This window comes from Littorina saxatilis, linkage group LG5 (assembly GCF_037325665.1).
Source record: "Littorina saxatilis isolate snail1 linkage group LG5, US_GU_Lsax_2.0, whole genome shotgun sequence".
Classification (NCBI taxonomy): Eukaryota; Metazoa; Mollusca; class Gastropoda; order Littorinimorpha; family Littorinidae; genus Littorina; species Littorina saxatilis.
Window position 1 is genome coordinate 62,638,469 of NC_090249.1, and position 12,500 is coordinate 62,650,968.

General features: G+C 39.7%; 1 protein-coding gene across 2 annotated transcripts in view; it reads left to right on the forward strand.

The window, feature by feature from the left end:
- Positions 1-12,500, forward strand: part of LOC138967671 (ribosomal protein S6 kinase beta-like) — a 47,805-nt gene that overhangs the window by 6,300 nt on the left and 29,005 nt on the right. For both annotated transcript variants that reach the window (XM_070340312.1, XM_070340313.1), the window contains exons 4-6: positions 941-1,102; positions 6,342-6,433; positions 9,991-10,053. In XM_070340312.1, coding sequence (XP_070196413.1) covers positions 941-1,102; positions 6,342-6,433; positions 9,991-10,053 — 317 coding nt within the window. The remainder of the gene's footprint in view (positions 1-940; positions 1,103-6,341; positions 6,434-9,990; positions 10,054-12,500) is intronic.

Sequence of the window (12,500 nt, forward strand, 5' to 3'; positions counted from 1 at the left end):
AGACAGTACACGTATTCTAACGACGACGACGACGACAGTTACGACGACAAGGACGATGATGCTGACGACAACAGTTACAACGACAAGGACGATGATGATGACGACAACAGTTACAATGACAAGGACGATGATGATGACGACAACAGTTACAGCGACAAGGACGGTGATGATGACGACAACAGTTACAATGACAAGGACGATGATGATGACGACAACAGTTACAACGACAAGGACGATGATGCTGACGACAACAGTTACAACGACAAGGACGGTGATGAATGACGACAACAGTTACAACGACAAAGACGATGATGCTGACGACAAAAGTTACAACGATAACGACGATGATGCTGACGACAACAGTTACAACGATAACGACGATGATGCTGACGACAACAGTTACAACGACAAGGAAGATGATGATGACGACAACAGTTACGACGAAAAGGACGATGATGATGACGACAACAGTTACAACGATAACGACGATGATGCTGACGACAACAGTTACGACGACAAGGACGATGATGCTGACGACAACAGTTACGACGACAAGGACGATGATGCTGACGACAACAGTTACGACGACAAGGACGATGATGCTGACGATGACAGTTACTACGACAAGGAAGATAATGATGACGACGACAGTTACGACGACAAGGACGATGATGGTGACGACGACAGTAACGAATACAAGGACGATGATGTTGACGACGACAGTTAAAAGGACAATGATGATGGCGACGACACTTACGACGACAAGGAAGATGATGATGACGATGACAGCTAAAACGACAAGGACGATTATGCTGACGACAGCGGTGAAGACAATGTGGGAGCTGACTGAATGATGTTGGTGACACTGTGTTGGTTTGCAGGTGAAGATAATGTGGGAGCTGACTATAAATGATGTTGGTGACACTGTGTTGTTGTGCAGGTGAAGCTGGTTGAGCTGAAGGTGACGGGCGAGCGGCTGGCGATGAAGATAATGGATAAGAAGGAGTGTCCAAAGGCCCTGCGCACCAAGGAGCTCCACGCCTTCATCCAGGTCGGCGTGTCGCCCTTCATCGTCAGATACCACAGCTGTTTTCAGACAGACGTAAGATACACACCCAGCATTCATCGTCAGATACAACAGCTGTTATAAGACAAATGCAAGCAAAACACCCAGCATTCATCGTCAGATACAACAGCTGTTATAAGACAAATGCAAGCAAAACACCTAGCTAGGATTCCACTGCAAGTTTAATGGAGGGGACGAAGTGAGGGTGGGGTGATTTAAAACATTTAAAAAAAGCATCGTCAGATACCACAGCTCATACCCTTGCTATCAATTTCAAAAGCATGATTACAATCACTGCGTGCAATTTTGAATGAAATTGTTCAAACGAAAAAAACAAGCAAACAGTTCTCCTTGCCTTGTTAGAACCAGATATCGATGAGTGGCGATTGAAATTGTATACATACTATATTATCCTTTTTTTCTGTAGCATTATGAAGTTTGATCGCAACAGCTGCCTTAGTTTTTTGAGTCACTTGAGAAAAAGTGACTCTATGTAATCGGTCAGTGTTAGTCTGTCCGGCCGGCCGGCCGGCCATCCGGCCGGCCGTCCGGCCGGCCGTCCGGCCGGCCGGCCGTAGACACCACCTTAACGTTGGACTTTTCTCGGAAACTATCAAAGCGATCGGGCTCATATTTTGTTTAGTCGTGACCTCCAATGACCTCTACACTTTAACGATGGTTTCGTTGACCTTTGACCTTTTTCAAGGTCACAGGTCAGCGTCAAAGGAAAAATTAGACATTTTATATCTTTGACAAAGTTCATCGGATGTGATTGAAACTTTGTAGGATTATTCTTTACATCAAAGTATTTACATCTGTAGCCTTTTACGAACGTTATCAGAAAAACAAGGGAGATAACTAGCCTTTTCTGTTCGGCAACACACAACTTAACGTTGGGCTTTTCTCGGAAACTATAAAAGTGACCGGGCTCAAATTTTATGTGAACGTGACTCATTGTGTTGTGAATAGCAATTTCTTCCTGTCCATCTGATGCCTCATATAATATTCAGAACTGCGAAAGTGACTCGATCGAGCGTTTGCTCTTCTTGTGTTCCATAGTTGCTAAAAATAAAACCTGTCACACTAAAAGAAGACATACACTCATTTCCTGTCAGGAATTCTCACCTTGAACATAGAAATATGAATTCCTTGTAAAAGACTTTTTTCTGTCATGAAATATTCAGATAACACATTCACTCACAAAACTCCCGTTGTCGAAAGTTGTTAGGACCAATCGACGGGACGGACGGAGAACTGACACCGATCGAAAGCAGTCAGTTTTGTGCAGGTAGTTTGTAAACCTTGTCATAACTATCATTATGGGGGCCAGGAGGCCCCCATTCATACGGTTAGTTTCGAGGTTGACCATGGGCAGCGCCATTTTGTTGTGAAATACGTCATCAGTTTGTGTACACAGGAAGTTGTGACATCCGTCACCCTATGGGAGGTGTGAAGGCAACATTGTTCATCAGTAGAAAGTTGTGAAATCCGTCACCCTATGGGAGGGGTGGCGGCAAAATTGTTCAATAAAAACATCATAGGTCGAACTGTGCAGGGTCAACCGCAACAAACTCAAACCATTCATACTATACTGCATTTGAGTGACTTATATACCAACATTTTTATGTCTTATTTTCAGCACAGGTGTAGGAAAAAATCATGAACCAAAAGGAAATTTATGTCACAAAGGAGAGGGTAGGACCTTGCCTTCGTTTGGTAGCAGACGAACTTTCTGTTGCGGGCACAGGAAGTACTATAATAGAACAAGGCATGATGGACTTGATGTTCTATCACTTCCGCCCAAACTATTTCTATATTTTTAGATCAATGGCAAGTTGTCAAGAACAGGCGCTTTCATTTGGATGTGTCCAATGATAGTAGGTTTGGTTGTGATCAATCAGAATAATGTAGGAATAAAAATGTATGACAGTTTGGTATGATGACATGTAATTCACATATGCTGAAATATGTATAGGTTACAACACGAGTGGTTTTTTATATGGCTTGTATTTCAGTCAAGACCCAGCGGATGAATATCATCGGGAGACACGAGCCTTTGGCGAGTGGCTCTCGATTGATATTCCCGCTGGGTCTTGACTGAAATACAAGCCATATAAAAAACCACGAGTGTTGTAATCTGTATATCCCATTCTACCATCAAACACAAAGTGTAGACTACTAGCGGCACTTTTGCGATCTGTGGAGTGTGAAACAGTGTTTTCAGCGAGACATGGCCTTTTTGCAACCTTAAACTAAGTGACCGTCGCTGAAAAAATAAAACGAATGAGTGCATCTATAAGTACGCGGTAACACTACTTTCAGACCGTTTAAAAGCGTTAAGTAAAGGTTCATAAGTTGCAAGAAAGTAATGAAGTCGTATAGAAATCCATTTAGTTGAAGCGCACAATTCTTTTGCGTTTCAGGTCGGCGGAACGGGGAAACCGGTTTGGCCCCCATTTGGCTTACTCGACTCGATTCAGAATCGATTCCACGTTGTTTTTTTCGAACGCATTATTATACAATTAGTCTTATTGACAGAGAAGCAAATTTTAGGGAACACATATGTAGATTTAACCATTTGCTCCCTATTTGAAATGTATCTACATGATAAACTGTTTTGCGAGTGTGTTTGCATGAACCTAAACTGGTATTGATGCGATGAAAACAGGACCCAAGTCTGTCACCGCCGCTTGATTGCATTTTGAAAGAATATGACTGGATTACGGAAAAATACACACATGTTAAGTTCTTAGATACCTTCATCGCCAATGTGGACTTACTGCAGAGCCAGGCAAAAGAGTAGACTTGCTCGCAAAACACGTGAAACAGCTGATGATAGCGAAGCCCAACCGTGCCAGGTAAGGACGGTCTGACAGATTCTCAAAAGTCGTCTGCTAACGAAGCAAGGGGAGGGTACTCGTGTTTTTGTTTTGGTTCGCTAGCATCTGGTTATCTTGTAAGTTGAATGTTCGTTTTTTCCCACCCGCATTGCTTTCATAATGAAAGAAACGTTTGCTTATTGCATCTCATACATCAGATCAGTTCTGAGATTCATTTTTGCGTGCAACTGATATGGTTTTCTGAGCCGTGCAATACGATTTTGGAACTTCATACAAATGTGTCACATTGTTCGGCGCGAGGTCAAAGGTCGGGAGCAAAGTAGTTCTTCGCCCAAATCGGAATCTGCACTATCATATATTTTTTTGAGTCCATGATGTATTTATTGAGCTATAAAAATACAACATATATACCCATACTGAAGTAACAGAGACAAAGAAGGGAGGTCATGGGATATAATATTATACATCATATAATATTAATATGGCTGTTGCCATGACCATGAACCCCAAGAAAGGTTTAATGTTATGCAAATCAAAATACCAAAATCAAGCACCTATTAATTTGGTCTACGGCGCGGGAAGATTGAGGCCTTCGTAAACGTTCAACGTTGGCCAATAATGATTATAACAATGTTGTGTCGTTTTGTATCATGTTTTATTTTGTTGATCAATTGATAAATATGTCTTCCCAACATATTACAAATCAAACTGAAATAAAGTCTTGGAGAACTACAATAATTATTGTTGCCGTCAAAACCTTGCAAGGCCTCAACCGTTCTCATGAGATCAGTTACATTTTCTCTCTCTCTCTCTCTCTCTCTCTCTCTCTCTCTCTCTCTCTCTCTCTCTCTCTCTCTCTCTCTCTCTCTCTCTCTCTCTCTCTCTCTCTCTCTGTGTATGTATGTATGTCTTTGTCTGTGTCTCCCTCTGAGTCTCTCCGCTTCTGTCTTTCTATGTCTGTCTCTGTCTATGTGTGTGTGTGTGTGTGTCTCTCTCTCTCTCTCTCTCTCTCTCTCTCTCTCTCTCTCTCTCGCCCTCGCTTTCTCTCTCTCTCATCTGACTCTTGGCACACAGGTCAAAGCAGAGGTTAACTTGAGTGCACGTGTACCTAGCAGGAGGGGGGGGGTGATTTCTTGAATTAGCTGAGGGCGGTAAACATGTGTCTCAAAGCAGAGGTTGGGCTATTTTTAGACCGTCAACACAGACAGTACAGCGTCGTCAATCCCCGCGTAAAGGATAACGCTCACCTTCCACGTCCAAAACGTAGTGATATTGACACGCCAGATTAGCGCGGTAACGTATTGTGCTAAGCAGGAAAGCGCGCTTTTCTGTATTCTTGTTAACTTCGCAATTTCCGGAAAACATCCACTTTCACTTTGAGACTGTTCTGTTTACATTCGACACTATCAAAACCACTTTGCAATACTGAAATAATTTTTTCTGTGTTCGAAAGCTACAGCCAATCGTTATTATATTCCCTTAGGTTCAGTTTTATAACATTATTGGCACATGTAAACAATAGGAATTAATTAATGAACGCTACGAAAAGGGCAGCCTTTAACCTCCCTGTTGTCACTCAGCATTTTTTTTTAATTCTCATCCACACTTTCAGCACTTCCCCCTCCCGCCCTCCCTATCTCAGATGTAATTTGTAAATGACGTTTTCAGCCTTCAATCCACTATTTAACATAGATTAACATAGTAAGTCAAGCTTTTCAAACCTTATTAATAATTGCTTTGATGTTTTGCTGATGTTCAGTTTATTATTTGATAAAGATCTCATGGTTCAAAATTTCATATTGTTTTTTCAAAAACGTGCGTGTGTTCCATTTCAAACTAACCTCACTGATGTGAACTCCATTATTACTGTCACATCTGTTTTACAAATTACACCCATAATCCAAACCAACGCGCAAACACACACACACACACACACCACAACTACACACATATGTACTCGTTACCATTAGCCAACGCTCGTCACAACACTGTCTCAAGTCTAAATAATAATAGTATAAATCATAACTAATTTTCTTCACACCATCATAGACATAAGGTTGCTTCACATGTTCTTTGTACAATCGTTGGTTTTCACAATAAATATTGCATTACCGTAATTGTCTTCTTTTTCTTTAACAATATCTTTCCAAAAACAAAACTCAAAGACCACACAAGCTATTGCAACCTACTCCTATCTCTGGTCTCTCTTCCTGGGTACAATGGTACCTAAGACTTACATTAAACTGCTTACATTTCCATGCTACCCACATTGTCAAAATACCAATAATTATTCAAAACAAATGTTAACTACTACCTAACTTCATTTCAGACCCACACCCATTATTATACACACATTTCACATTTAAACCATTAGTCGGCCCCCTGTCGATATTTATCGACTAAGTTCCTTGTGCTTCTTGTCGTTCGTGTTGCAGACAGCTTGCTATCTATTGATGCAGTTCCACTGCGGGGGGAGTCTGGCCAAGATCATCGAAGAGTTTGGTCTGCTCTGCGAAGCAACTTCAAGGTTCGACTCTTTCTGCTTTGCAAGTTTTCTCGAATTCATATTGTTCGTTTTCCCCCGGAATCGGCGTATGGCTGCCTGAATGGTGGGGGTAAAAACGGTCATACACGTACAAATCCACTCGTGCAAAAACATGAGTGCACGTGGGAGTTTCAGCCCATGAACAAAGGAGGAGATATTGTTCGTTTCTCCCTTTACAATGCATTGTTGTGAAAACATATTACAACAAACAAATAAAGAAAGCAAAGAGAGAGACAGAGTGAACATTTTTCCTCCACAGCAAGTTGAAAGACAAACCACAAATAACCCTTTTAACGTTTAGTGTCAGTGTATGCTACGGTAAGAAAGCTTAGCGTGTAAGTGTTTTCGGTTGTCACTGTACGACTGTCAACACATGCATGGCTCATTATTGCTGTGTATAAATCTTCATTGACCCCACTGTCTCTATTTGGCTGCACACGTGAAAAATGAAAAAAAGTAGGCTACCTTGTCGTGGACGATACCGTTACTAAACCTTGTTCTCTCAATACTACCTTGTTACTTGTCTTTGTACACACATTTCTCACAATACTACCTTGTTACTTGTCTTTGTACACACAGTTCTCACAATACTACCTTGTTACTTGTTTTTGTACACACATTTCTCACAATACTACCTTGTTACTTGCCTTTGTACACACAGTTCTCACAATACTACCTTGTTACTTGTTTTTGTACACACATTTCTCACAATACTACCTTGTTACTTGTCTTTGTACACACAGTTCTCACAATACTACCTTGTTACTTGTCTTTGTACACACAGTTCTCACAAAACTACCTTATTACTTGTCTTTGTACACACAGTTCTCACAATACTACCTTGTTACTTGTCTTTGTACACACATTTCTCACAATACTACCTTGTTACTTGTCTTTGTACACACAGTTCTCACAATACTACCTTGTTACCTGTCTTTGTACACACAGTTCTCACAATACTACCTTGTTACTTGTCTTTGTACACACAGTTAATACTACCTTGTTACTTGTCTTTGTACACACAGTTCTCACAATACTACCTTGTTACTTGTCTTTGTACACACAGTTAATACCACCTTGTTACTTGTCTTTGTACACACAGTTCTCACAATACTACCTTGTTACTTGTCTTTGTACACACAGTTCTCACAATACTACCTTGTTACTTGTCTTTGTACACACAGTTCTCACAATACTACTTTGTTACTTGTCTTTGTACACACAGTTCTCACAATACTACCTTGTTACTTGTCTTTGTACACACAGTTAATACCACCTTGTTACTTGTCTTTGTACACACAGTTCTCACAATACTACCTTGTTACTTGTCTTTGTACACACAGTTAATACCACCTTGTTACTTGTCTTTGTACACACAGTTCTCACAATACTACCTTGTTACTTGTCTTTGTACACACAGTTCTCACAATACTACCTTGTTACTTGTCTTTGTACACACATTTCTCACAATACTACTTTGTTACTTGTCTTTGTACACACAGTTCTCACAATACTACCTTGTTACTTGTCTTTGTACACACAGTTAATACCACCTTGTTACTTGTCTTTGTACACACAGTTCTCACAATACTACCTTGTTACTTGTCTTTGTACACACAGTTAATACTACCTTGTTACTTGTCTTTGTACACACAGTTAATACTACCTTGTTACTTGTCTTTGTACACACAGTTCTCACAATACTACCTTGTTACTTGTCTTTGTACACACAGTTCTCACAATACTACCTTGTTACTTGTCTTTGTACACACAGTTCTCACAATACTACCTTGTTACTTGTCTTTGTACACACAGTTCTCACAATACTACTTTGTTACTTGTCTTTGTACACACAGTTCTCACAATACTACCTTGTTACTTGTCTTTGTACACACAGTTAATACCACCTTGTTACTTGTCTTTGTACACACAGTTCTCACAATACTACCTTGTTACTTGTCTTTGTACACACAGTTAATACCACCTTGTTACTTGTCTTTGTACACACAGTTCTCACAATACTACCTTGTTACTTGTCTTTGTACACACAGTTCTCACAATACTACCTTGTTACTTGTCTTTGTACACACATTTCTCACAATACTACTTTGTTACTTGTCTTTGTACACACAGTTCTCACAATACTACCTTGTTACTTGTCTTTGTACACACAGTTAATACCACCTTGTTACTTGTCTTTGTACACACAGTTCTCACAATACTACCTTGTTACTTGTCTTTGTACACACAGTTAATACTACCTTGTTACTTGTCTTTGTACACACAGTTAATACTACCTTGTTACTTGTCTTTGTACACACAGTTCTCACAATACTACCTTGTTACTTGTCTTTGTACACACAGTTCTCACAATACTACCTTGTTACTTGTCTTTGTACACACAGTTCTCACAATACTACCATGTTACTTGTCTTTGTACACACAGTTCTCACAATACTACTTTGTTACTTGTCTTTGTACACACAGTTCTCACAATACTACCTTGTTACTTGTCTTTGTACACACAGTTCTCACAATACTACTTTGTTACTTGTCTTTGTACACACAGTTCTCACAATACTACCTTGTTACTTGTCTTTGTACACACAGTTAATACCACCTTGTTACTTGTCTTTGTACACACAGTTCTCACAATACTACCTTGTTACTTGTCTTTGTACACACAGTTAATACCACCTTGTTACTTGTCTTTGTACACACAGTTCTCACAATACTACCTTGTTACTTGTCTTTGTACACACAGTTCTCACAATACTACCTTGTTACTTGTCTTTGTACACACATTTCTCACAATACTACTTTGTTACTTGTCTTTGTACACACAGTTCTCACAATACTACCTTGTTACTTGTCTTTGTACACACAGTTAATACTACCTTGTTACTTGTCTTTGTACACACAGTTAATACTACCTTGTTACTTGTCTTTGTACACACAGTTAATACTACCTTATTACTTGTCTTTGTACACACAGTTAATACTACCTTGTCGTTTTTACTCTCAACCAAAATAACATGTTAATGGACGAACTCCGGGAATAAGTGTGTCGGGTTTGTATGGGTTATGAAAGAGTGAATACTCTTGCTTTTAGTTGAGGCAAACTTTCCACACATGCTCCACGTGTTTCAGACACATCCCTTGCTAGTGACTGGCCTATAGTGTCACTTGGGAAAGTTTGCCTCAATAACAGCAATAGTATTCACTCTTTCACAGTTTGCCTCAATAACAGCAATAGTATTCACTCTTTCACAGTTTGCCTCAATAACAGCAATAGTATTCACTCTTTCACAGTTTGCCTCAATAACAGCAATAGTATTCACTCTTTCACAGTTTGCCTCAATAACAGCAATAGTATTCACTCTTTCACAATTAGTCAGACAGTCTTTCATAGCCCATACCAACCCGACAGACTTATTTCTGAAAATCGTCTATTGTACATGTTGTTAGAGAACACTGGATGTTTGTCTTTTACTGTAACATGCTGCGCCGCTCAACGCTTTTGTTGGCCAATGTGACAGGTTTTTCACAGCGGAGGTGGTGGAGGGGCTGCTTCACTTACACAGGCGTGGCATCGTACACAGGTTGGTGCATTGAACGTGTCCAAGACAATTGTCTATTATAATGTATTCATTTTGATTGACAATAAAGTGTTTTTACTGTTATTTTTGTTATTGCCACAGGGTAAAGTTCAGCGTTACTACATTACTTCAGTTTAGGGCTACATTTACTACATTACTAAAGCTTATAACTACAGTTTAGTACGTCAGTACACATCTTTGACACTGCAGCTACAGTTTAGTGCACTGCTGTACAGCGCTCACACTTGTAAGTAGAGGTTACATGCCGAGTCTCAGTGATTATTAAAAATAATGGTCGAAGTTGGCGGATCATGAAAAATGCGAGCTTCAGCGAGCTTTTTCATGACCGCGAACTGAGACCATTACTTTTAATAATCACTGAGACGAGGTGTGTAACCTCTTTATTCCTCCTTTCTTCAGTTATTCAAAGAAAACAGGAGTTTTTGTGCGAAAGTTCGATCGAATCCGAATCACTCAACCAGTCAACCTGCGCAGGCGATCGATTAATGCGCGGTTGTATAGTTCCGTGCAAATCATTCCATTCTGTTAACACTTCTTGTCAGTTTCCCTGTTTTAGACTAAAATCAAGTACACAGATATGCTGTTATTCTGCTGTGGTGGTAAAGGCAGATATTGTGTGTTCTGTTTATGTTTTAGCATCGTTTAGGATAATGTTCTTTTGTCAAATGGGACTAGCAGACGAACTTTTGCACCCGTGTTCCAACGTTAATTACTGTATGAAGTTCAGTTTTCTGGGGAAAATAGTGTATGAAACCGCTTTATGTTGTTTAAATTGATGAGATGTGTGCATTTGGTTGCGTGTGATCTGTTTATAAAATGAAATATTGTTGAAAACTGACCGTCGGATTGCAGTCAGTGTTGTCGAAGAAACTGCGTTAAAAGAAGGGGAACTACTCTTGTCGGCAAGAGTATGAGTTACTTGCCTTGGGAATTTGCTTGTGATGAACGGTGTGTGCACGGCAGATCTAGATTCAGAAAACAACCTAACTCATGGATTTTATATGGAGATTCATGTGTTCAGGCCTGTAGTTGTTAATTTAAATGCGGTATGTTTGTATTGTTTGCTCCAGAGATGTATATTTCGTACGTATAGAGCGTTCGGAACTTTTCAGTCGCAAAAGTAGTACCAAAACAGAACAGCTTCTCAACCCATTGCACTATCGAGGATTCAGGCTGTTGCTGGCTCGTTATTTGTTTGGTTGCTGGGTCATTATCGAAAAATAACTAGCTCTACAAGTTTACAGAGGTAAAGAAGCAGAGGGGGGAATAATAAGTAGTAACTTCATCACTGCACAGCGTTGACACTGAATACCGCTAAACACAACACCATGCAAATGCATGCGTAAAAACATTAAAAACATGTTAGTAAGGCTCTTGAACTACGCACTCCCCCAGACATTCATCAACTTTCAAGGTGTCAACGTTTTTGTAAGCTGGAGCTTTGAAATGTTATACACTTCTCGTATTTGATGTGTCTGTGCGTGTGTGTGTGTAGAGCGATTCAGACCAAACTACTGAACCGATCTTTATGAAATTTGACATGAGAGTTCCTGGGAATGATATCCCCGGACGTTTTTTTCTTTTTTTCAATAAATACTTTTGATGACGTCATATCCGGCTTTTTGTAAAAGTTGAGGCGGCACTGTCACACCCTCATTTTTCAATCAAATTGATTGAAATTTTTGTAAAGCAATCTTCGACGAAGGCCGGACTTCGGTATTGCATTTCAGCTTGGTGGCTTAAAAATTAATTAATGACTTTGGTCATTAAAAATCTGAAAATTGTACTAATTTTTTTTATTATATAAAACGATCCAAATTTACGTTCATCTTATTCTACATCATTTCCTGATAGTCTGATTCCAAAACATATAAATATGTTATATTTGGATTAAAAACAAGCTCTGAAAATTAAAAATATAAAAATTATGATCAAAATTAAATTTCCGAAATCGATTTAAAAACAATTTCATCTTATTCCTTGTCGGTTCCTGATTCCAAAAACATATACCGTAGATATGATAATATGTTTGGATTAAAAACACGCTCAGAAAGTTAAAACGAAGAGAGGTACAGAAAAGCGTGCTATGCAGCACAGCGAAACCACTACAGCGCTGAACAGGCTCGTCAGTTTCACTCCGTTATGCACAAGCGGCGGACTACGGTCATTGTGAAAAAATGCAGTGCGTTCAGTTTCATTCTGTGAGTTCCACAGCTCGTGACATACTCCCATGGTGTAGTGGCCTCCAAACAAAACCCAAAACTGTTTGACTTGCTTCAACTTTCTAGGTCAAAGTTAGGTCAAGTTTGGGTAAAAAGATTTGCTGAGAGTAACTGTTAACATTATAGTGTGTGTGTGGGTGCGTGCGTGTGCGTGCGTGTGTGGGTGTGTGTGACCATGTTTGAATTTATTCGGATTTAGTTCTCTTT